The 23,471-nt window shown below is 37.1% G+C and overlaps 3 protein-coding genes across 3 annotated transcripts; 2 read left to right on the top strand and 1 right to left on the bottom strand.

The window, feature by feature from the left end:
- LOC109947496 lies at positions 483–1,571 on the bottom strand. Its single transcript, XM_020557824.1, has 2 exons — positions 786–1,571; positions 483–701 (listed from the first exon to the last, which is right to left on the bottom strand). Exons 1-2 carry the CDS (start codon positions 1,569–1,571, stop codon positions 507–509), a joined length of 981 nt encoding a protein of 326 aa, XP_020413413.1. The 3' UTR covers positions 483–506.
- Positions 10,021–11,915, top strand: LOC18788237 (BURP domain protein RD22). Its single transcript, XM_007222722.2, has 3 exons — positions 10,021–10,173; positions 10,349–10,463; positions 10,632–11,915. Exons 1-3 carry the CDS (start codon positions 10,135–10,137, stop codon positions 11,687–11,689), a joined length of 1,212 nt encoding a protein of 403 aa, XP_007222784.1. The 5' UTR covers positions 10,021–10,134; the 3' UTR covers positions 11,690–11,915.
- On the top strand, positions 21,010–22,728 carry LOC109947497 (zinc finger MYM-type protein 1-like). The gene has a single exon (XM_020557829.1). It carries the CDS (start codon positions 21,010–21,012, stop codon positions 22,726–22,728), a length of 1,719 nt encoding a protein of 572 aa, XP_020413418.1.

Consider the following 23,471-nt stretch of genomic DNA (forward strand, 5'->3'; position numbering starts at 1 on the left):
TTTTCCTCTCCCTCATCTCTATTATTTGGCCCTTCACCCCCTTCAATCCCTTCATCTTCTTTTTCCTCTCCCTCATTTCTGTTACTTGGCCCTTCATCCCATTGAATGTCATCCATTTCCCCATATCCCTTAAATAGATGTGAGACGACACAACGATTCGTCCTCTGTTTCAGTAAAGCTAGGTCCCTCCTTACTTCCTGCTCAAACTGAGGACCTAAACATTGGTCCAATAGTTTTTCCATCCGTATGACCTTTAAGTGAAGGACGTCTTTTTCCCGCTTTTCTTGAAACAACTCGGACCTCAACAAGCTTACCACCTTGTTCAACTCATCAAGATCACCACATGAAGAAGGAATTGACTCTGCCGAGACAACAGCAGGGCGATCCTGTGGCCAACTCCAATATGGCTGTCTCATTTCCTCTTCACTTAGACATAGCGCCCGCAACTGAACTGACTGTTTCAGAATACAGACAAGAGTCATATTAAATCATTCTACTTCATAATTTCATTCAATCTTATCAATAGTTCTAAGGGCTGCAAACCAAACCTCTTTGCTCTGGAAAAAATAATTGTTCAACTTTCTCATCTCTGGAACAGACGTAGTAGTTCTCCATCGCAAAATACGCGGGACAGCGGTCGGATCAACAACCTTGCAGTAATTCAGGTCCGCCATTCTAGGAATTAATTCATATACCCAAATCTACACAATTCACAGGACAAAAGTCATTATTTATGTTTTAAAGAAAAACAAAACATAACTGACATGAACATTATTACCATGTACCTGGAAAGCATACGTGAAACCTTTAAAACTCCAGCCACTCCTTTGCGCTTCACTATGCTTATCCTTCTTGCCCTTCTCATTTCTCCGGCTTGTTCCCGTTACCTTACTTTTCCCCTTCCCTCTTCCCTCTTCATTTTCCAAGCTTTTCACATACTTTGTTGGTGCAGAAAATAGACTGTCTTGGGTTTTGTCAAAGGACACCGAACCCCACGGATACCTGTTGAACGCATCCAAGTCCTCTACAAGGGTCAGGTAATTTAGATTGATGTTCAAATGTTTGTCCCTTCCCAAAACCACTAACTCAGCAAAGTAAACAAGAGGTAGCTTGAAGATGTCATCTTCCTCTGTGCACCTCACAAATGCTTCTTCTAAAGCATTGCATGTAATTCCTTCGTCTATAAAATATCTTTTCTGAAGTCTGATTTCATTACTCTCTCCACTGGAAACTTCAGGCACTTCCCCAAAACGAAGCCCTGTGATCAAACAGAAATCCTGACGAGTGAACTGAGCAACGTCACACCCTAATAAGAAACTCAGTCCATCCAAGTCTTTCACACCCTGCCCCGCTACTCTACGCAACACAACCCCATGCACAATCTGTCCGCTAAACTGAATCTTATCTATATTCAGAAGATGGCCAAAGCATGATGTCTTGAATTGTTCTAATTGTTCCGCACTCAACTTCGCTCGAATTGCAGCTAGAGATGAATTTGCATGTGAGCAGTTGTTCACCCGTGATGAATATACCTCTGCCTCTGGCCATACCAGCTCCACGTTGGATCCCATTTCCTCAAATACAATGTGAAATAACGTGAACATATATACTACCACGTATTTGCACAATCACAACTAGTCAACCAGGCACATTACAACTTTTACAAAGTACATGAGCATATGGATTACTCATCACAGGCTTTAACATCATCAAAGCAATATGACAATTTTTGTGCAAATACCTGTTAATGCAATGATTATGTGAATTACAAACAATTTCACGTGTTTTATTTATGGATCCATACTCGTGTGAGTGCAATGTAGGCAAGTTCTGCACTTCACACACATGACAATTATTGTCATCTCATACACAACCCAAAATAAATAAATAAGAAATATAGTGGAAGGAAGCAAAGCAAAGCATGTACTCTGCTATCTGCTTGCTAAGCAATTGCCACATCCTTCTTTCTTTCTACCTTTTTCTTCAGTCACCCACAATCGTCATAGATCAACCTTCATTTCAAATGCTTTGCACTTTTATTCATGAGTTTATTATTATCTGTTCTCATTTCTCATAGGCAAATTTAGTAACAAATGAAATAATATTTATTTCACAAAATATATAAATTCTAGTGCCAGAGAGGTACTCTTCACTCTGCACTGCTTCAAATGTGGAAGGTTTTGAGATGTTATTGACATGTGATTGACTTTATTTTCATTCGTTTTTTAACATATACCCAAGCAAAAATTAACATGCAATTGAAGCACAAATAAGAGATGCCAAATCCAACAACATTGATGGTACAAATTGGGGAAAACCATTACTCTAACCCTAAACTCAAATTCCTTACATTACTCATCAAATGCTTTGCAGTTCTATTCATGAGTTTATTATTATCTGTTCAAATGTTTCTCAGGCAAATTTAGTAACAAAGGAAATCATATTTACTTCATAAAATATATATATATATATATATATTCTAGCGCCTCTTCTTAATCTGCACTATGCACTGCTTCAAATGTGGAAGGTTTTGAGGGCCTCCTCCAATTCAACACCATTATCTTATTCATATCATTATTGACATGTTATTCACTTGTTATTGACTTCATTTTCATTCTTTTTTTAACATATACCTAAGCAAAAATTAACATGCAACTGAAGCACAACGAAGAGATGCCAAATCCAACAAAATTTATGGTACAAATTGGGGAAAACCATTACTCTAACCCTAAACTCAAATTCCATAAATTACTCACCAAATGCTGGTTATTGCAAGGTGTCTGTGTGGGGTCTTTCTGTTTCTTTGCTCCACAAATGGAACCTACCACTTCCAACGAATACAGCTTTTCCCCTTCCCCTTCCACTGCTTCGCCTCTTCACTGATTTGGAATCCACACCTTTGCCCCTTCTACTCCAAATAAATACTTTCTCGGGGTCTGGAGAACGGAGTGGCGAATCGTTGCCTTCAACTGTCGTTAGCCGTTGCCTTCATTGGGTATCTCAGACCTCTGTGTTTTAGAGAGATGAGTTCTTTCTGTTCAAACTTCGAACTTGCCTCTTCTTCTTCTTTTTCGGACGTGTTTCCCTCTTCTTCTTCTTTTTGGACGTGCTGGATATTCAATTCGGGTTTGGGTTCCTTACCTACCCAATTGTGAAACTTTAACTCAATTCTCCCCAGCCCTTGGATTAATCTGATGGCTATAAAGTGAACCCCTTATAACTTACCCCTTATAACTTTCCACTCATTATAGTCTTGGCCAGGTATGGCGGCCATGCTAGTAAGTGTTGGGTCTTTGACCCAACTTAAGCTAAATGGGTCATAAGATGACCGATCATCTTATCTCATAAGGATATATAAGTCATGTTATGATTTAGGATTTTATAGGGTTTCCTTTGTAAGAGGTAAGAGAGAAACAAGCTCTCTCTCTCTCTACACAAGGAGGTCAGCCATAGCAAGGGAAAGGCTCCTAGCACTCTCCTCTCTCTTATTATATCATCCTTCCAAGGACAGCTTTGGTATGGTAAAGTTGGAGGTTGCACACTTTGTGCACTTTGGTAAGAACTCATCCAAGGGAGCCAAGATTAAATTGGTTAGCTGTTGGATTAAATTGGTTAGCACGATTCAACGGTTAATAGATAAAACTTCACATAAAAGTCATATATAAGGCCCTCACTATAGAATGACTCGTTAGTTTAGTCTCTTGTTACATATCAAATGTTAGAGATATTTTTTAATAAGGATCTGCCATACCACATAGTTGGATAAGACATTATACACGGCTTTTGTAAGAGCATCTCCAGCGCTCCAAACTAGCCCAAGCAGCAGGGGGGCCTAAGTCTAGGAAGCAGCTCCAGCTCGCAAGATTCAACCCAGGCAAGGTGTGGAACCCACGAGGAGATCTAGCCCGTCACCTTGCCTTTGGGTTTCAGTCAAGCTGATGTCAACGAAAGAATTTCAAATTTTTTTTACCGTTACAATGTACGCGCCAACGATAAATTTTCTTTGGATTTCTTGCATTGATCCACAGCTACCAAAAACCAACAGCTACAAGCCACGTGGCTTCTCCAGGAGCCTCCGATCCAAAAATCATGTCAAATCTAACGGCAGTCCATTTTTTGGCTAAAAATATCAAAAAATTATGGAAACATGTTCTATAAATTCCTACAAATATTATTCACTTCCCACACCAAATCTTCATACAAATTCATATCCTTTCAATATTTTTCACTTTCCATACAAGATTTTCTACTACTAAGTTTCGTTTGTGTAAAAATACAAATGACCTCTTCTATCGAAGCCGGAGGCGCGTGTACAACCGTGGAAGATATTTTGTTGCGTGAGTGTTGGGTCAAAGTTGGTCATTCCCTGATCACGGGCAATGAGATGAAGTCCTCTCGTAGGAGTTTCTGACATCGCAACGAAAGTAAGATGTGATATGAAAATGTAAGGAATTTGATGAGAGGAATGGGATTTGAGGAGTTTGATGTAGGAATTGATGTAGGAATTGAATTTGGGAGGTATGTATATAAGATTTGAGGGTATGTGTTTAGGGATTTTGATAAGAGGATTTGAGGAATTTAGATTTGAAGGATTTGGATTTGGGGAATTTAAATATGAGGAATTTGATTAGGGTTTGGGTTTGAATATGTGAAATTTGATATGAGAGTTTAGAGACAACAGATGATCGATTGCTCTGATACCATGCTAAAATATGATATGGTTTGAATACTTTAGGTTGAGTTTTATTCTTTTCCATAAAAAGGTATATATAGGAGTTTACATGAGTGCTTTACAAAGAAATAGATACAATAATCAATTAGGATAATATCTCCTAATTATACAATAATTTGTCAACTATATAGAATAGGAAAGTAAATTCCTTAATTAATCAAGAAAATAAATCTCATTGATTAATTAGGAGACTAACGTCAACATTTATAAGCCATAAAAGAGCAGAAAAAGAGGTACTTAGGAGATTTTATACGTCGGACTAAGGTAAGCTTAAAGGACTATATCAAAAAAATAAGGGACCAAGAAGCAAGACAGAGAAGTTGTTATGCAAACCCATTAAGTTTAGCAGTGATGAATTTGTAAAAATCATTCTAGTGGATTCTGCCTTCACTATTGAGTTCTTATTGAGGTTCTATCTGAAAGGATCTGGACATGAAGGAGACCGCTTATTAAACAAACCGTGGATGTTTACAGCCTGACATGTGGTTGCTTGAAAATCAGCTCCCATTCTTTATTCTTGAGGATCTTTATCACACATACATAATAACCGACTCTTTTAGGAATTATTACAGTACTCATGATCATGAGAGGCTTTCAATAATTAATATTTCTAAGAATTTCTTCACAGCCGGAATATTGAATTTGGAGGGGAAGGGAGACAAATGGAACAGAATATCATCTTCTTCTAGTGTTGGAAATTTTATATTATTTAATAATATTTAATTTCTATTGTGAATGAAAAATAAGTTTCTTTAAGAAACGTGTGTCTTAGGCCAGTTTTTCTAACTGGTCGGCTTCCTTAGATTTGTGCCTATTGCTTTTCAAAGTATAATGATGCAATGGTTGTATCTCGTTCAGGCAAATGGAAGGTATATAGCAATTTATAGAACAATACAGTAATCCAGAAGAAATATTATGAAATGAAAAGAATAAAAAGTAAAAAAAGAGAAAGAAAGGAATTCCCACCTGCAATGTATATGTATGAAAGGAAGGACCAAGTTTGTTTTAAAATGGTAAGAACAAGTTGATTTTAAATTGGGTTCAGATCAACTCATAGATTTCTTGCCTTTTCTGTTCTCCTTCCTTGGACATGAACTGTTTAATCTTGGACTCTTCCCCATCATGTTGGGCCTGTCTTCTTCTTGAGGATTGTATAGGCCTAGGAAATGCTTCGGGGTAGTTTTTGTGTTTTGGGCATTGGGACCCAACTTCACAAAAAGAAAACAAATTTGACCAAAACACAAATTTGAAGGACATTGAAATTGTACCCGTAGGATAGATTAAAACACTATAAGGGAGGTAAATAGTACGTTTACAGAGTTTAAGTGTAATAAAGGAATAAAAACATGCCCAGAGAATTGATAAGTGATATCAATTCTTGAATATACGTGAAAATTATTTTATGTGGTTAAACCCCACCTCTGGGGAAAATCCACGGAACTTCTTAGTCCAACTTCTATCACTTATCCTAGACACATTCTAGATAATGTTTGCCAACCTCTTCGTAACTCAACTTCTGTCACGAGATGATCTTTCAACACTTTATGTCGAACGCAATACTGGTCACGATTTCTTCAAGCTCGCCGGAGTTCTTCCAATTCTCCTTATATTGAATCTGATACTAGTCACGATCGATTCAAGCTCATCGGAGAAAAATCGCCACAACAATCTTGGTGCCCTCAACCGTATGAGTCACTGAACATGCAAATGAATACAATATGAATGATAAAAGTGTTTGATAAATCACCAAGTTATGGAACACTTGATGATTTATCTCAAATAAAAATTCAGCTTTCCAAAGTTTATGAATTGAAAATATGACCGTTAAAGCTCTCTAAACAAAGAAGACGAAGGTCTTATTTTATAGACTTTTACTTTACAAGAAAGAAAACACGTTGAAAACCAAATCTCCAATTTCCAAGGCTTGACAGAAAATCACAAAATTATCTTTCCTATTCTAGAGATTGGTCACATGAAGTCCAACCAATAGGAAATGAGATATTTAAGAAAGGAAGATTTTGATCAATATCAATATCAAATGAATTCTTATACGCCTAGTCAATTGTTATGGGTATCTTGACTCCTTGATATTGTGATATGATTGAAACATGATTTCCACGTTAGAAAATTAAGGGGATGTTAAAACATGAAGGTAATAGGAGAATCAAATTGATTTGGGCCAAAATTGCCTAAAAAGAAAACACTCCTTAATAAACTTCAATTTACTTTTAAAAATAGTAAAACGTGATTGAATCGTTCTTTAAAACAATTCCCTAATATACATGCATGATAGTGATATCACTTACCTTTGAATCAGATGGCTTTCACGGGTCAAGCCACAAGTTTTTGTCTTGGGGATTGCTGAGCTTCATCAATCCTGCCAATGTCAATTTTGCCCCTAAGCTCTCTCAAAGCACGTTTACAACCTATGCTAACATATATTAGAGTTTATGTTAGTATCAAGAAAATGCCAACACTAATTTCGTAACACGTAGAAATTGTTAGAGATTGAAGTTTTTATCATTTTTTCTTCCAGACTCTCCACCACTCACTAATATAGTTTACTCATGTGATGAGTTTACAAAACCTATTTCTCTACTCTCACAAAGACTATACTTAGGGGGGTGTATTCAATTAGGATTCTAAAGCGTTTAAAAAGATTTTGTTTAAGTGCCAGCTTTCATAGAACTTGATGGAACTTTATAATTCGTATAGAACTTGATAGACTTTCAGAAGACTTCTGTATAATTTTTTAATAAAACTTTCTTAAGCTTTCATAGAACTTGATAGGCTTTCATTCCAAACTTATGTAGATGGTATATTTCATTTTATCCCCATCCTTGACATTTAAAGAAAGAAACTTGAATTTTTTCAATCAAATTTGTTTTTGTTACCAAAGCAGCAAAAACAAAAAGTACTTGTTTGCGATGGAAGAACATATGCACAGTTCAAAATGAAAAGAATAAGAAGCAAAGTACCTATTTGACCAATGAATGCTGTGTCAACTAGAGAAGCAATTGGATCGGCTGTCAAAGCCAATGCTGCAGGCAATGCATCGATGGTCCAAATTGCAATAAAAAAATATTTTGAATAATGGCTCTTGCAGACAAAGACCACATAAATTCTGAACTGGTCTAGCTTGAATAATAAGGTTAGATTAGCCAATTGATGAGATTAAAAGCAAAGCAAGTTGATGAATTTATCATCAACTATTTAATAACCACAGTCCTGATCTCTTGGACCCCTGTAGTCCAAGAGATTTATGGTCACCCACCGTTGGATGTAAATTCAACGGTTGACTTGAATCGGGTAATAATCATTTATGTCATATTGCATTTATATATATCATTTTGAACCATTGGATTAATATCCAACGGTGGGTGACCACAATCTCTTGGACTCCTGTGGTCCAAGAGATCGGGACTGTTAATAACCAATAGAGTATTTAAACATAAACAACAATGTTTGATCAACAAAACAAATAGTCCAAATATCATCCAAAAAACAATAACAAAAAATCAATCATTCCAAACAAACTAGTCATTCTCAAAAACTCTCAAAAAACCCACTCATTCCAAATTGTAGGATATCCAATTTGAGCACTCCTCAGGAGACATTTTCAAAAATGCATCCTTTTTTGTGTTACTATGCAACAAAGAGAGTGCTTTATAACGAGCATGTTCATCCAAATTTGGGGTCTCCTTAATGGCATCCCATATATAACTCCGCTGCTCTCTCTCTTTTTCCCTTTTTGCCAATAGGTTATGGACCTCCCGGAAGTCGATGACAATTGAATCAATGCTAAGGCTAATTCTTCCCATAGCTTGCTGGGTGGTCACATTTGAGATAGCATTCCCTTCCAAATATGTTCTAGTTCGTTTCCTCTAGTAACAAGCATAAATCCTAGTAACAAGCATAAACCCTAACCCCAACCTATAACCTAATAACAAGAAGAAAACCCAACGAGGTATTGATCAAAGAAAAATTAGGGAGCATACCTTCACAGATGGAGGAAGGAAGCTGTTCGTCTTCGCAGAGAGAAAATCTAGGGAAAGAGAAAAACGTCTTATGAAATACTTGGGGGGGAGGTTGGATTTATTTTGGTCTTTTTTATTTATAACTCTCCCCTTAAAACCTACGTAAATTTATCACTTAATGAAATCCTTCCAAATATATGACCTTTCGAATACACCTAGATTTGATTCAACTTTTTTATAATCATAATTGAATACACCCATATTTGAATGGACTTTTTAAAAGTTCATATAGGTCCGAAATGAATATACTCAAACTTGTAAAACCTCTTTTAAAGTTTGTATAAATCCAAATTGAATACACCTGGATTTTTAAAATCTTTTTAAACACTTTATAATCCTAATTGAATACACCCCCCTTATTCTCAAAAGACTATATTACTTTACCTCTATCTCTGTGAAATGTAAAAAGTTGAAACTTTAATGTCAAACCTCAACAAAAGATGAACTTTCATCAGTTACGTTGAATTTGGATTTGTTGAACTTAAGTGGTTTTATTTTCTTTGTCAGTGTTTGATGACTTAATTTGGTATTTATTTCTTCTTTTTTTTCCTTGGAAATGTGTTCCACCAACGTGAGGAAGAAAAATATGCACAAATTAATATATTTAATAGAAGCCCAAGATTTCGGATGCATATAATTTCTACAAAAATCTACAAAGTTTTTTACTTTACAAACTTCTTATGTCTACCAATTTCTACTAAAATTAATTTCTCTGTGGTGCTCAAATTCATCATATGTGTGTCGTTAATTTTATTGAAAATTGGAAGTTCCCATCATTTTTGTTTTTTGGGAATTTTCTGAACCAAGGAAAATCAAGTAAAATTAATAAAGCCTAAATTGGAAAGGGAAAATATCTAGAGGATGCATTGTAGGATTGCTCATGCCAATAATTGTACCCTCTAAATATATAGAGACATATTTTTTTTGTTTTCATGACATGTGGTCCTAAAATTATTGTGTAAATCTTCAATCCTGAACGATGCACCTAAAACTCATCCACCCATTCTCAGGCCAATTATTGCACCTAGTGGGCTCTCGACCCCCTCTCAAATTTAACCACATATTTTATGGACCATCCAGCTGTGAGGTACATTCCCCCCACATGCCACAATTGTATATTCACAATTACGTCTGATACATCACATCATGCCACTTGCCTCAAATGAATTTAAGTGAGTGAGGCAGTTGGAAGTAATTAAGCTCTATATTGGTGGGTGGAGTGTTACTTCTCGGTTCCCCTCATCATTCGTCTATAAAATGGTGAAGGCAGTTGCTATTGTTACCATAAGAGCCAGCTCCGACTTCCTTTAATTTCTTGCTTCATATCCACTAGCTACATCTGTTACCAAGTTAATTTCAGTTCTAATGGGGTTTCATCTCCCACTCATCTTTGCTCTTCTCAGTGTAAGCTCTGCAATTTGATTAACTTTTCCATTCTCTCTCATTGTACTCTATATAAACGAAAGTTTTGTGTTCCTATTGTTCTCTCCGATTTTATTTAGTACGTACTTAAGTGTCGTCCACTAATTAATTATACTTTGTGATTTGATTTTAATTTGAGTTTGAATTAATGTTGCAGCTAGCAGCAGTGGCACTGGCAAACCATGCTGCTCAACCAGCACCTCAACTTTACTGGAGCTCCGTCCTGCCAAACACACAGATGCCAAGATCTATCAGTGAACTTCTGCATCCTGGTTTGTGTTGAGCTCTTTAGAATCTTAGATATCTCTTCTACCTGCCATTTTACTAAAATATGTTCCACCACATATTTATCAGTTAACCATTGTCATTACATGAGTGACACATATTCACAAATCGGCTGATCACTTATTTTCCATTATGACTTGATATATAATTTGCAGACTCCACAAATGAAGAAAAGAGCACAAATGACGTTGGCAAACCTGAAACTTTCCCATTGGGCAATCAACATTACTCCAGTCAAAAACATTATGGAGGCATACCTGAAACTTCCCCATTGGGCAATAAACATTACTCCAGTCAAAAACATTATGGAAGAGGCAAACCTGAAACTTTCCCATTGGGCAATCAGCATTACTCCAGTCAAAGACATTATGGAAGAGGCAAACCTGAAACTTTCCCATTGGGCAATAAACATTACTCCAGTCAAAAACATTATGGAAGAGGCAAACCTGAAACTTTCCCATTGGGCAATCAGCATTACTCCAGTCAAAAAAAGTATGGAAGAGGTGCTTCTCCATCCGACAATCAACAACTCCATTATAAAGACTTAGCTATTTTCTTCTTGGAGAAGGACATGCGCCCTGGCACAACAATGAAGTTCCAATTCCCTATAAATTCAAACACGGCTACTTTCTTGCCACGAGAAAGCGCTCAATCGATCCCCTTCTCCTCTAACAAACTGCCAGAAATTTTCAACCATTTTTCAGTGAAGCCAACATCTGAGGAAGCCAAAACAATTAAGCAAACAATCGAAGAGTGTGAAGCTCCAGACCTTAAGGGAGAGGAAATATATTGCGCCACATCTTTAGAATCAATGGTTGATTTTAGCACTTCGAAGCTTGGAACAAGAAACGTTGAAGCAATCTCGACGGAGGTATTGGAAAAAGGAGCCACCATGTCCATCCAAAACTATACAACAATGCCGGGACTGAAGAAGTTGGCAGGTGACAAAGTCGTTGTGTGTCATAAGCAGAACTATCCCTATGCTGTGTTTTTCTGCCATGCAATAAAACATACAGCAGCTTATGCTCTCTCCCTGAAAGGCGATGATGGGGAGAAGGTTAAAGCAGTAACCATCTGCCATCTAGACACATCAGAATGGGACCCAGAGCATATGTCCTTCCAAATCGTCAACGTTAAGCCCGGAACCATTCCCATCTGCCATTTCATTTCCACTGATGCTATTGCCTGGGTTCCGAACCACAAATCTGCATGATCATCACTTAGCACTAGTACTGTGCGTATAATATGCCTGTATAATTATCTCCCTACTTATTTCTGCCTCTTCATCATGTGGTGTAAGATATATGTTGAGATGAAGTTTTTGGGATTTGTGGTCGAAATTAACCCGATCATGTTTTCTCTTGCAACCATATAGACTTCAACTTGTACTCATAATAAAGCATGCTATATTTATGAAGAGATATTAATCTTCAGGCAAATAGATATTATGAAAACATATATAGCAATTTATCCAGAAGAAACATTATGAAATGAAAAGAATAAAAAGTAGAAAAACAGAAGGAAAGGAATTCGCACGTGCTATGCTATGTATGAAAGGACCAAGATTGTTTTCCCTTTGGTTAATGACTAGAAAAGCTCACTTGCAGAGTGCTTTCTCCGACCATAGATGGAAGAGAAATTTTCTCTTAATAATAGCACAATGATCGGGTAATTGTAAGAACAAGTTGATTTAAAATTCCTTGACCCAAAAAAAAAAAAAAAGTTCTTTTCAAATTCAGGTCAACCCATAGATTTCTTGCCTTCGTCTTCTTCATCACGTTGGGCTTGTCTTCTTTTTGCGTTTTGGGCCTTGGAAGTTGGGACCCAACCCAACTTCACAAAAAGAAAACAGATTTGCCAAAAATCAAATTTCAAGTCTCTCCTCCGATCACTAATACAGATCAAATTTTGGATTTGATGAACTAAAGTGGTTTTACTTTCTCTGTCAGTGTTTGATGACTTAATTTGTTATTTACTTTTTTTTTTTTACTTGATCTTTGTAGGGGCTTTTTTTTTTCCGGCAGCTTAAACGGGCTGGGCTGCCGTAAAGGGTAGATTGATGAAATTGTCCCCTTTGTCTGAATTCGAAAATCAAGCCCCAAAAGCGCTTCGAAAGGGCAGTAGAGCCTTAGGAAGCGTTCTGGTTACCTTCACTAATTAAAACAACAGCAACTTACAGATGATTTCTTGAGGCTTACAGATAAATTTTCTAGCTTGGCATGACATGGAAGCAAAATCAGCATGAGTTTAGCACCAAAGAGGAAAATATGGCTTCCTAGGGAGAAATGAGAGTGTTTAAGGTGAGGAAGAAGAGGTTTGCAGGCTGATTTGGCTGAGAAAAGAGAAAGAAAGAACAATGTTCTTCCGGCAGCTTGACAAAGCTTCTGACAGATGTGAAAGTCGTCCGCCAGAAGAGGAAAATGGAGAAGAAGGATGAATAGTGCACGAAATTGGTGGGTTCTTGCAGGTAAGAGAGAAAGCTTGCTCTCTGAATCTGAGTTGGTTTTGGTTGGGTAGAAGAAGCCCCCTTTTATAGCTGCGGGAAACCATCTTTTTCCAAGAAACCCTAATGGTTTCTATCCTTTTTGGCCAAGCTTTTCCCTTCCTTTCTCTTCTCCTCCCTTGACTTTTCCTATCTTGGTGAAATTTCCTCTGCCTATTTGCACAAAATTAGAGATTTTGAGGAGCTCAAGGCCCCTTTCCCGCAGCTGCCTTAGTGGAGAATCCCCATTTTCAGTCATCTTTCTTCCTTCTTTTCTCCCATCTTCCAAGGCTAGGTTTGATGAGAGAAAGAAATGGATATGCACACTGGTTTGAAGGGTGTTTTTCCTTGAAACTTGTTCTCTCCCATGTGCTGGAGCTTCCCAGCAGCTTACACACATAGATATTTTGGCTTTCATCGTGGCTTTTGTTTTCAGCTAGGTGCTGGAGATTTTGCATATATTTTCTTGAGTTGCTTGGGCCTTCTAGGACAATACGTTGGTTTATCAAGTGAATGGGCTAACTTCATCAATTGTTGGGCAATTTTGGTTGAGTTAATGGACTATTTTGGTTCAAGTAATGGACTATTTTGGTTGAAATAATAGGCTATTTTTCTCTCTTTGTGCTCACCCACATATTTGGGCCTAAAAAATGGGCTTGAGTTTCGGGGCTCCCAAGCAACCCCGGGACTTCCATTTCTCGGCCCATCAATGAGCCTCATGTCAACTTATTACCATCCATACCACAACCCACTCAAGCAAGCCTCAGGCATCTTGCGTGGCTTGGGCCCACGTAAGCTCGTAGTGGCAATGTTGCTTATTTGCTTGACGTGGCATGTGTGCAAGTGCATATGACGAACTTTCGCGTGCCCAAATTGAGTTTCTTCTCGGTAGGGTATCGCATTGGGCCGAGAATTTAATTGGGTAGAACCGTGGATTTTTTGGGCCTCAACAATCTTATATATATTAGTTTTCTTTTTTTCCTTAATATTCACCACCTTTCTGTTGCATAAGTATTCCAGTCTTAGCGGGTTTCCATCTACCACTCATCTTTGCTCTTTTAAGTGCAAGCTTTTTTATTTTTATTTTTTTATGCACAAGATTAGAGGGGAGGGAGATTTCTCAATGTAAGCTTTGCAGTTTCATAATTAATATTTCCAATATCTCACTGTTAGTAAAATATGGAACGGGAAAAGTACGAATAAAATACACACATGTTTTATTTAGCAAAATTTTGACAAGATACAACTGAAAAGTTTGGCCACTATATAATATTTTGATTTAATTTTTTTTATTTTTTTAATATATATTATTTTTATTCAATAATATGTGAAAAATAGGTGTACAATATATGAAATTTGTATGTATTATTGAAAAATTCGTAAAAAAAAAACATGTTATTAAATGTGAAAAATATGTACGTATATGTATAAAACATGTATTGTACATTACTTTTTAACAAACTTGTATTTTACCTAGTCTTTAAACCGTATATGGAAAACGGAAGTATTATTGAAAAATACATATGTACGTATATGTATAAAACATGTATTGTACATTACTTTTTAACAAACTTGTATTTTACCTAGTCTTTAAACCGTATATGGAAAACGGAAGTATTATTAAAAAATACATATGTACGTGTATAATATGAGTATTAAACAAAAAAATGTGCTAAGTACTTATCTTTTAATTTAATAATTCATTTCATTTTGTGATCTCATACGTAGTAATGAGAGTTCAAATTAATGTTGCAGCTGACAATGGTGGCTCTGGCAAGCCATGCTTGATGCAGGAGTATAGGGGTGGATCAAGATAGATATTTACCATGTAATTAGTTATTTCATGATATATTGTTATTTTCTTATTTAGGTAGTTTTATGATATCTTTTATTATTTATGTGGGATTTTATAATTAATTAGTTTACTTTTGGACCAAGTAGCCTTGGTGCTCAAGTCTTGTAAAGCTTATAAATAAGGCTAATGTAATAGTTGTAGGAAAAGAGATGTCGATGATTAATAAAATCGTTTATTTGTGGCATGGATTTGCTACGATATATGTGAGTTTGCACTAGCCCTAGATTTCGGTGCTCGTGTATGTGGTTGGTGACCTGTGTCCGGATCCCGATCCCCATCAATGCTGTTCTCCCAGTACCTCAACTTTACTGGAACTCTTTCCTGCCAAACACAAATGCCAAGAGCTATCAGTCAACTTCTGCATCCTGGTTTCTATTAAGGGACTTTTCGTGAGCTTATCATCTACCCAAATTTTACTCATCCGACGTAATTTTAAAAGTGATTTGATCCTTTGGCAAAGTAATCTTGAACTACAAAAAAGGAGGGCACTCGAATAGGCATGCCATTTGGTATTACCCACCTCTAATTTCTTTTAAAATTTTAGTAATTGATTTTTAAGATTAGAAAATGGGAAAGTTCAAAACCGAAAAAGTTGTTTCAGTTTTGGCAAGTATCGGAAAAGACTAAAATTTTCCGACTTTATTATTACTAGAAACAAAGTCGAAGTATTCACCAATCATGTGGCCTTCCAAGTGCTCAAGGTTAAGCCAGGAACCGTTCCTATCAGCCATTTCCTTCCCAAGTATGATCATGTTGTCTGGGTTCCAACCCACAAATCTACATCAGTACCTGAACTAATCAGTTCTACATGAATATTCATTCATGGCAACCTTGGGCTAAGTATTTGAATTTATGCTCATAAAGCTTTAATGCTTTTGAGGGCCAATCGTTGTCTACATATGGTATTGTAGCATCTTTAGATGGAAGAGGTCAGGGGTTCAATTCTTGTTTTCCACTTCTTTATTTGTTGGTTTATCGAGTGTAGAGTGGAGTTGCACCTATATGTTCGTCTCTCACCCCATCATTTACCATTGATATATATTTAATAGAAGCCTAAGATTTCGGAAGCACATAATTTCTACTTTACAAACTTCCTGTGTCTACCAATTTCTACTAAAATTAATTTATCTGCGGTGCTGAGATTCATCATAATTTTAATAGAAATTGGAAGTTTTCATCATTTTTGCTTTAAGTCTCTACTCCACTCACTAATAAAGATTACTCATGTGAGTTTACAAAACATTTTTTTTTTCTACTCTCTCCTGAAGACTACACTTCTTCTCAAAAAATTAGATCACTTCACATCTTGTGTATGTGAAAACTAATGTAAAAAGTTGAAACTTTATCGTAAAACCTCGACAAAAATGAGCTCTACTACAAAATGTTAAATTTGGATTCGTTGATTTAAATGGCAATTTGACACTTGATAGAAATTTTTACATACATGTGTTAGTGTTTGATCACTTCACATGTCACTTACTATATTTATTCCACTCAAGTTAGGTAAATATTATTATCAAACATTTCAATTAATTTGTGATTTTTTTATTATTTAATCAATTATGAATTAATGGATTCTTCTTGTTGTTTTGAAGACCAACAAAAAAAAAAAAAAGGGTAGTGATGGCTTATAATTCTGGTAAAACAACAGTGACGTGGACAACAGATGTTACGCTGTACTAAAGATTTTTGAAGATTCTTTATTTGAGTTTCTTTCAAGATAAAAACCATATTATCCACAACCACAAGCACATCCGGCAGACAATCTTTGGCTATTCATCACAATTGGGAGACAATGAAGAAGACAGAAAATGGAGTAATTCAGATGTTACCAGCCATCCACGACAAACTGAAGTCTGCAAAGCATTCGTAATCTAAAAAGGATGGGGAGGCTGCGCAATACTTAGCCACGTGTAGGCCAGGAGGCTTTCCAATTTTAATATATATATAGATTGAAAAAATAAAATAAAAATCAATCTATTATCATATATATTATAAAATAAAGATTATTGCTCCCATGGGCGGTGCTATGCACAGGACAGTGCCTGCCTAGTCCAAATTTTTTTTAAATAAAAATAAAAATCTACATATGTTATAAGCTCATCCAAAAAAAAAAAAAAAAATAAAAGTGTTGTAAATTATAAGGTGGAGCCCACATGTTGGAAGGCTTTGCCTACAAAAGGGTTCACACCCTCCCTTTGTAATTAGACATTGAGAATACTAAGGAAGACAGAAATGAATAGAGAGAAAACATTCCCTTCTCTCCATCTCAATTCCCTCTCCAATTCCTCTAGATTTATAACACGTTATCAGCAGCACGAATCGCTTTCAAACAATACCAGCTGAATTTTATGATGAAACCCAGATCTCTCATCCATCTCTGCTGCTCCACTACTTCAAAATAAATCCCACAGAAAAAGAAAAAGCCTCAATGCTCTCTCTCTCTCTCTGTCTCGCTTGGGAGACTTGGACAATTCCTCATCCCCGTTACTGACAATTTCAACAGCTTCAGGGGAAGCTAGTTTATCTTCCTCTGCTCACGAAACCATGACTCTTTCAGAGCCAAACAACAACACAATAGACAACGCATGGAGACCAGACTGGAGCTCGTCGGCTAAGGCACCGACGATCCGACCCTACCCGTATGGACCTTCCGGATGTGGTTCCTGGGTCTTGTCTCATGTGCCCTCCTCTCATTTCTCAACCAATTCTACAAGCAGCAGAGCTTCAAATCAAACAGATCATGGCATCGCTTTCACACCTCCCCATCTTCCTCTTCCTCCTGTTCACCGCTTTCTATTCTACAGCTTCGCAGTCCTTCATCGGCGCATCCAAAGGCGACATACCGGCGCTCGCCTCAGATCCGAACGCGGCGGCTCAGTGGGTGAACTCGAATGTCCTCGCCTTCTACTCGGCCAGCAACATCGACCTCATCAACGTCGGCAACGAGGTCCTTTTTCTCCAACGACCAGGGCCTCATCTCGCAGCTCCTCCCCGCCATGCGAAATGTCCAATCTGCCCTCTCCGCCGCGTCCCTCGGCGGCAAGGTCCGTGTCTCCACGGTCCACTGCCTCGCCGGATCGGGATCCTTCCTTCAAGTGTTTCTCTGTCTTCGACTTGAAAAAGAAGGTCATGGCAGGCCTATGTAAAAATTGCGAAAAGGAAGGCAATCTTCAACCTTTTCTCCTGTCTCTCTCTTGATCAATTCATGGAAGGCACATTTGGGTCTTCCGGGGGCTCATCAAATGAGTCAGCAATGTCAAAGGTGGAGGTGGTGGAGCAAGACTACGTGGGGATGTCATATGAGGCAACCTCATACCCAGCTGAGGCAGAGCTTGTGCTGGGCCTGGGCCTTGGCCTGAGCCTTCGTGGTGGTGGTGCAGGGAAGCAGCCAAAGCCATGTGCATGGGGTGAGCGTGGTAGAATCTTGACTGCTAAAGTTAGGTGCTGAGTTACACTGTGTTCTCTGCTACTGACCCTAAGAGGAGTGCTAGAAACTTCCATGTTCCGCCATCATTTCGCTTTCACTGTTACAAGGCACTGGAGTATGTTTAATTGAAAAGTGAGATACACAGCAAGTTGATCAGCCTAGTGGAAAGCAAAGGATTATTGCCAGGGATATGAACACCCACCGAAATAAAGGGATAAGTACTCTTTTTCCCTTCGACCAGTTTTTTTTTGTCCCACTGGGTTTTTACTGGCAAGGTTTTTCACGAAACATATTCCGTATCATTTGTGGTCTCTAAGAGGGAGTGTTGTAAATTATAAGGTGGAGCCCACATGTTGGAAGGCTTTGCCTACAAAAGGGTTCACACCCTCCCTTTGTAATTAGACATTGAGAATACTAAGGAAGACAGAAATGAATAGAGAGAAAACATTCCCTTCTCTCCATCTCAATTCCCTCTCCAATTCCTCTAGATTTATAACAAAAAGTAAATTCTACACATATGTTGCCCATCCAGGTGGTCCCATATCTTCTCTTTCCTTTTCTTTTGGCTATTAGACTTCTTGTTTCTCTCTCTCTCTTTGCTACCCCACATCAGCAAGTTTCTCCCTCTCTTTTTTTGGGATCAAATTCTTCTTCTATTGACAAAATCTTCTATTATATTGGGTGGGCAACTTGGCAACAACATCTTCTCCTCTCCTTTTGTCAACAGCAAGTATTATTCTCATTCTCTCATTTGCTATATATCTTTAATTATAGTTTTAATTTAAAATTGAGTATTCTAGGGTTTAATTAGGGATGAATTATAATTTTGGGATTTTGTTGAAATTAATTAGGGCTTCGATTAGGGGTGAATTATTCTACTGCTTTGATTTGGAATTTTGTTAAAATTGAGTATTATAGGTTTAATTATGGATGAATTACAATTTTTGGTTTTGGTATTGTTGAGATGTTATTATGAGAATTTGTTTGATTTTTTGTTGGTATATTTGATTAAAATTCTTTCTACATATTATTCATAGGCTATCTTTTATTATGTCGGATCACAATCGGAATCCCAAGAAAACAAAAAATTTGAATAGTGTTGTTTTGTATTGCATTGCATTTACTTTTGGTTTTAGTTTTGCTTTTAGTGTAAATTACTCAAATGGTCCTCAAATTTGTACCCAATTTACATTTTGGTCCATAAACTAAATTATTCATTCAAATGGTCCACCAACTCTTTATTAATCGGTGCTTTGGTCCTATCGTTATGTTTTCTATTAAATTTAGTCATGTGAGCAGCACATGCTACATTTGTATGGGTAAATAAGACTTTTGACCAGTGGCGGATCCACGTTGGGACAAGAGGGGTCGGACGACCCCTTGGAAGGCTGGAAATTTGGCAAGGGAGTCCATGAAAGCCCCCTTGGACAGCTGCTGGAAGCCCCCTTGTATGCACACAATGTGCTCGACGAAATGCCCCAACGAAATGTCCTGCGCAGCTGTGCTGCGCCTTGCGCGTAATTTTTTTTTAAAACCAGCCTTGCCAAACGACGTCGTTTGGTCAAGGCTCAGTCAAATTTTTTTTTAATTAACCTGGCCTCAAAACGACGTCGTTTTGGGCCAGGTTTAAAAAAAAAAAAACAGAACAGTACACACGCACAGCAGCTCTGCACAGATTCATTTTCTCCAAACCTTTCATTCCCAATTCCACAGCCCCTCTTCCCATCCTCTCAAACCCTAACCTCCCAACCTCCCAACCTTGGACAACCTCCATCAACTCTTCACCGGTGGCCCAATGCCGATCACCACCACCTTCTACCGCCGTCCGCCGCCCATTTTTTAAACTACAAGTAAGTAAGCATGGAAAATCTGATATTAATAATTATAGTGATAATATATATTGTTGATATTGATATTTTTTTTTTATGTAATGAAATTTATGGATATGAATCATATTGATTGATTGAGTTTATGCTTGAAATTTATGGATATGAATCATATTGATATTTTTTTTTATGTAATTAAATTTATGGATATGAATCATAGTGATAATCATATTAATGTAGATTGATTGAGTTTATGCTTGATTGATAATATGAATTGATTGGGTATATTAAATATTGATTGCTATTTGATATGATAATTTGGTATATTGAATATTGATTGATATGGGTTTAGGGAGTATATTGAATATTGAGAGTGGGTTATTGAAATTTTCATATTCATATGATAATTAGGATAAAAATTAATGATTGATTGAATTAATTGATTTGTAGATTTATGGAACGATTCTTTAAAAGAAAATTATCTACGGATAGTTCTTCTCTGTCTAATCCGGGTAGTTCAAATGCAAGACCAATTGAAGTAGATGAGATCTTAGCTAATCTTCAAGCAGACCCTGGACTAAGAACTCGAATGGCGGATTATAGTCCTAATATTAGGGATGAGATCCGAAGAGCATATCTACAAAAGGGACCTTGTCAACCTAGAAGTTATAAATTCCCACAAACTAATCAATCAGGAATTAATAGACGCTTCATTGCTCATTGGTTTGATGATCATGATTGGTTGGAATATAGTATTGCTAAAGATGCTACGTTTTGTCTTCATTGTTATCTCTTCAAATCTAATTTTGATCAAGTGGGTGGTGATGCATTCACTGGGGTAGGCTTCAATAATTGGAAGAAGGCGAAAGAAAGATTTAACCTTCATATTGGACCGGTTGGTAGTGTTCACAACCAAGCTAGAGAAGTTGCTTACAATTTGATGCATCAAACTACACACATTGAAACAATTGTGCTCAAGCAAACAAGCCAAGCTCGCACGGCTTATCGCACTTGCTTGAATGCATCACTTAAGTGCACTAGGTATTTGTTGCGGCAAGGGCTTTCTTTTCGTGGTCATGATGAAAGTGCACAATCAAGTAATAAAGGGAATTATTTAGAGCTCTTGCAATTTCTTGCGGATCATGATGAAAAAGTTAAGGCCGTTGTATTGGAAAATGCTCCGGGAAATTTAAAGTTAATAGCTCCTTCAATTCAAAAAGATCTTGTCAATTCTTGTGCCAAAGAAACCATTGATCTTATCTTGAGTGATGTAAAAGATAGATATTTTTCAATAATGGTGGATGAAGCACGTGATGTTTCAATAAAGGAGCAAATGGCAATGGTGTTGCGTTATGTGAATGACAAAGGACAAATAATTGAAAGGTTTGTGGGGGTTCAACATGTAACCGACACTACTTCAAGTGCACTAAAGGAAACAATTGATGAATTCTTTTCTTCCGCGAATTTGAGCTTTTCCAAGCTACGAGGACAAGGTTATGATGGAGCTAGCAATATGAGAGGTGAGTTCAATGGCCTTAAGAGAAAGATTTTGAGAGAACAACCTTGTGCATTTTATGTTCATTGCTTTGCTCATCAACTTCAACTAGCTCTTGTTGCGGTAGCAAAGAAAAACATTGATGTCAACTCTTTTTTCACAACGGCTAATAGTTTGGTTAATGTGGTTGGAGCATCTTGTAAGCGTCGCGATGCACTTAGAGCACAATACCAAGAAGAGCTTGTGAGAGCTTTTGAAGATGATTGTCTTATAACGGGGCGGGGCTTAAATCAAGAAAGGACTCTCAAACGTGCCGGCAATACACGATGGAACTCACATTATGGTACGTTGATTAGTATCATTTCTATGTTCCCATCTGTGGTGAATGTGCTTCAAATGATTGTTGATGATAATCTTAATGATAGTTCGGGTGAAGCCTATAAGTTAAGGAGAGAAATACAATCTTTTGAGTTTGTGTTTCACTTATTTGTAATGAAAGCTATATTGGGAATAACAAACACTTTGTCTCTAGCATTGCAAAAGAAAGATCAAGACATTGTGAGTACAATGAATTTAGTGAAAACATGCAAGGAAAACCTGCAGTTGATGAGGGATAATGAGTTTGAAGAATTGGTTGGGCAAGCATCCTCGTTTTGTTACAAATATGATATTATAGTTCCTACCATGGATGAGGAATATGTAATTCCAGGGAGATCATGGCGTAATGCTCCAATGAAGACAAATTATCATCGTTATCGTGTGGAGATCTTTATTCATGTAATTGATGGGCAACTTGCGGAATTAAATGATCGCTTCAACGAGGTAAGTACTGAGTTACTTACTTGTTTGGCATGCTTGAGTCCAAAAAATAACTTTGTGACTTTTGACAAACGAAAGCTAGTTCGTCTTGCTCAATTTTATCCTTATGATTTTTCGGATAGAGACTTATTGATGCTTGAAGATCAACTTGGTGTTTATGTTCATCATATGCGTTCGAGTAGTGATTTTTCTCAATTGGAAGGGATTAGTAGTCTTGCGGAAAAAATGGTGGAGAAAGGAATGCATGAAATATTTCCTTTTGTATTTGCTTCTTACATTGGCTTTGGTTTTACCGGTTGCAACTGCATCAGTGGAGAGGGCATTTTCCGCTATGAATATTATTAAAAATCCACTTCGCAACAGAATGGGAGATCAATGGTTGAATGATAGCTTGCTTGTTTACATTGAGAGAGATGTTTTTGCTTGTATTGATAACGAAATTATAATGCAATGTTTTCAGAATATGAAAACTCGTCGTGGACAATTGTAACTTGTATTATTGGTTTTGTTATGAATTATGAATGAAAGTACTATCTTTCTATCTTTTTAGCATTATTTTCTTTGTAGAAAAATTTCAGAACTTTTACACTAAGCCCCCTTGGCTACATAATCCTGGATCCGCCACTGCTTTTGACCACTTTATCACCTATGTATCACCACTTTATAACCTATTTGGGGAACATAGGTCAGTTATGGACGGTTTTACCCTTACATTTGACGGCAACATTAACATAATGTAACAGTGGGATCAATGGAGTGATTAATATAAAGTTGATGGACCATTTGAATGAATAATTTAATTGAGAGACCAAAATGTAAATCAAGTATAAGTTTGAGGACCATTTGAGTAATTTACCCTTCGCTTTTATATTTGTTGAACTTTTATTTATGATAGATATGCATTTAAGGGTAAGACCCATTATGTTCCCCTGGCTAGGTGTATCTTTTTATGTTTATTAATGAAATTCACTCGAACTGTTGAGTTTAGTATGTAAGTTTTGCCTAACTGGCTTTTGAATCCTAGAACCGCCACTGTTGCTCCATCCTCCATGCACTTGCATGTGCTCTTACAAAGTGTGAAGTAGATT

The sequence above is a fragment of the Prunus persica genome, chromosome G1 (assembly GCF_000346465.2).
Source record: "Prunus persica cultivar Lovell chromosome G1, Prunus_persica_NCBIv2, whole genome shotgun sequence".
Lineage (NCBI taxonomy): Eukaryota > Viridiplantae > Streptophyta > Magnoliopsida > Rosales > Rosaceae > Prunus > Prunus persica.

Coding starts and splice junctions, on each gene's coding strand:
- LOC109947496 (XM_020557824.1), bottom strand. CDS start 1,571: ATGGGATCCAACGTGGAGCTGGTATGGCCAGAGGCAGAGGTATATTCA. Junction 702..785: donor GTTTCACGTATGCTTTCCAG/GTACATGGTAAT, acceptor TGAATTGTGTAG/ATTTGGGTATATGAATTAAT.
- LOC18788237 (XM_007222722.2), top strand. CDS start 10,135: ATGGGGTTTCATCTCCCACTCATCTTTGCTCTTCTCAGT. Junction 10,174..10,348: donor TCATCTTTGCTCTTCTCAGT/GTAAGCTCTGCA, acceptor TTAATGTTGCAG/CTAGCAGCAGTGGCACTGGC. Junction 10,464..10,631: donor CAGTGAACTTCTGCATCCTG/GTTTGTGTTGAG, acceptor TATAATTTGCAG/ACTCCACAAATGAAGAAAAG.
- LOC109947497 (XM_020557829.1), top strand. CDS start 21,010: ATGCATCAAACTACACACATTGAAACAATTGTGCTCAAGCAAACAAGC.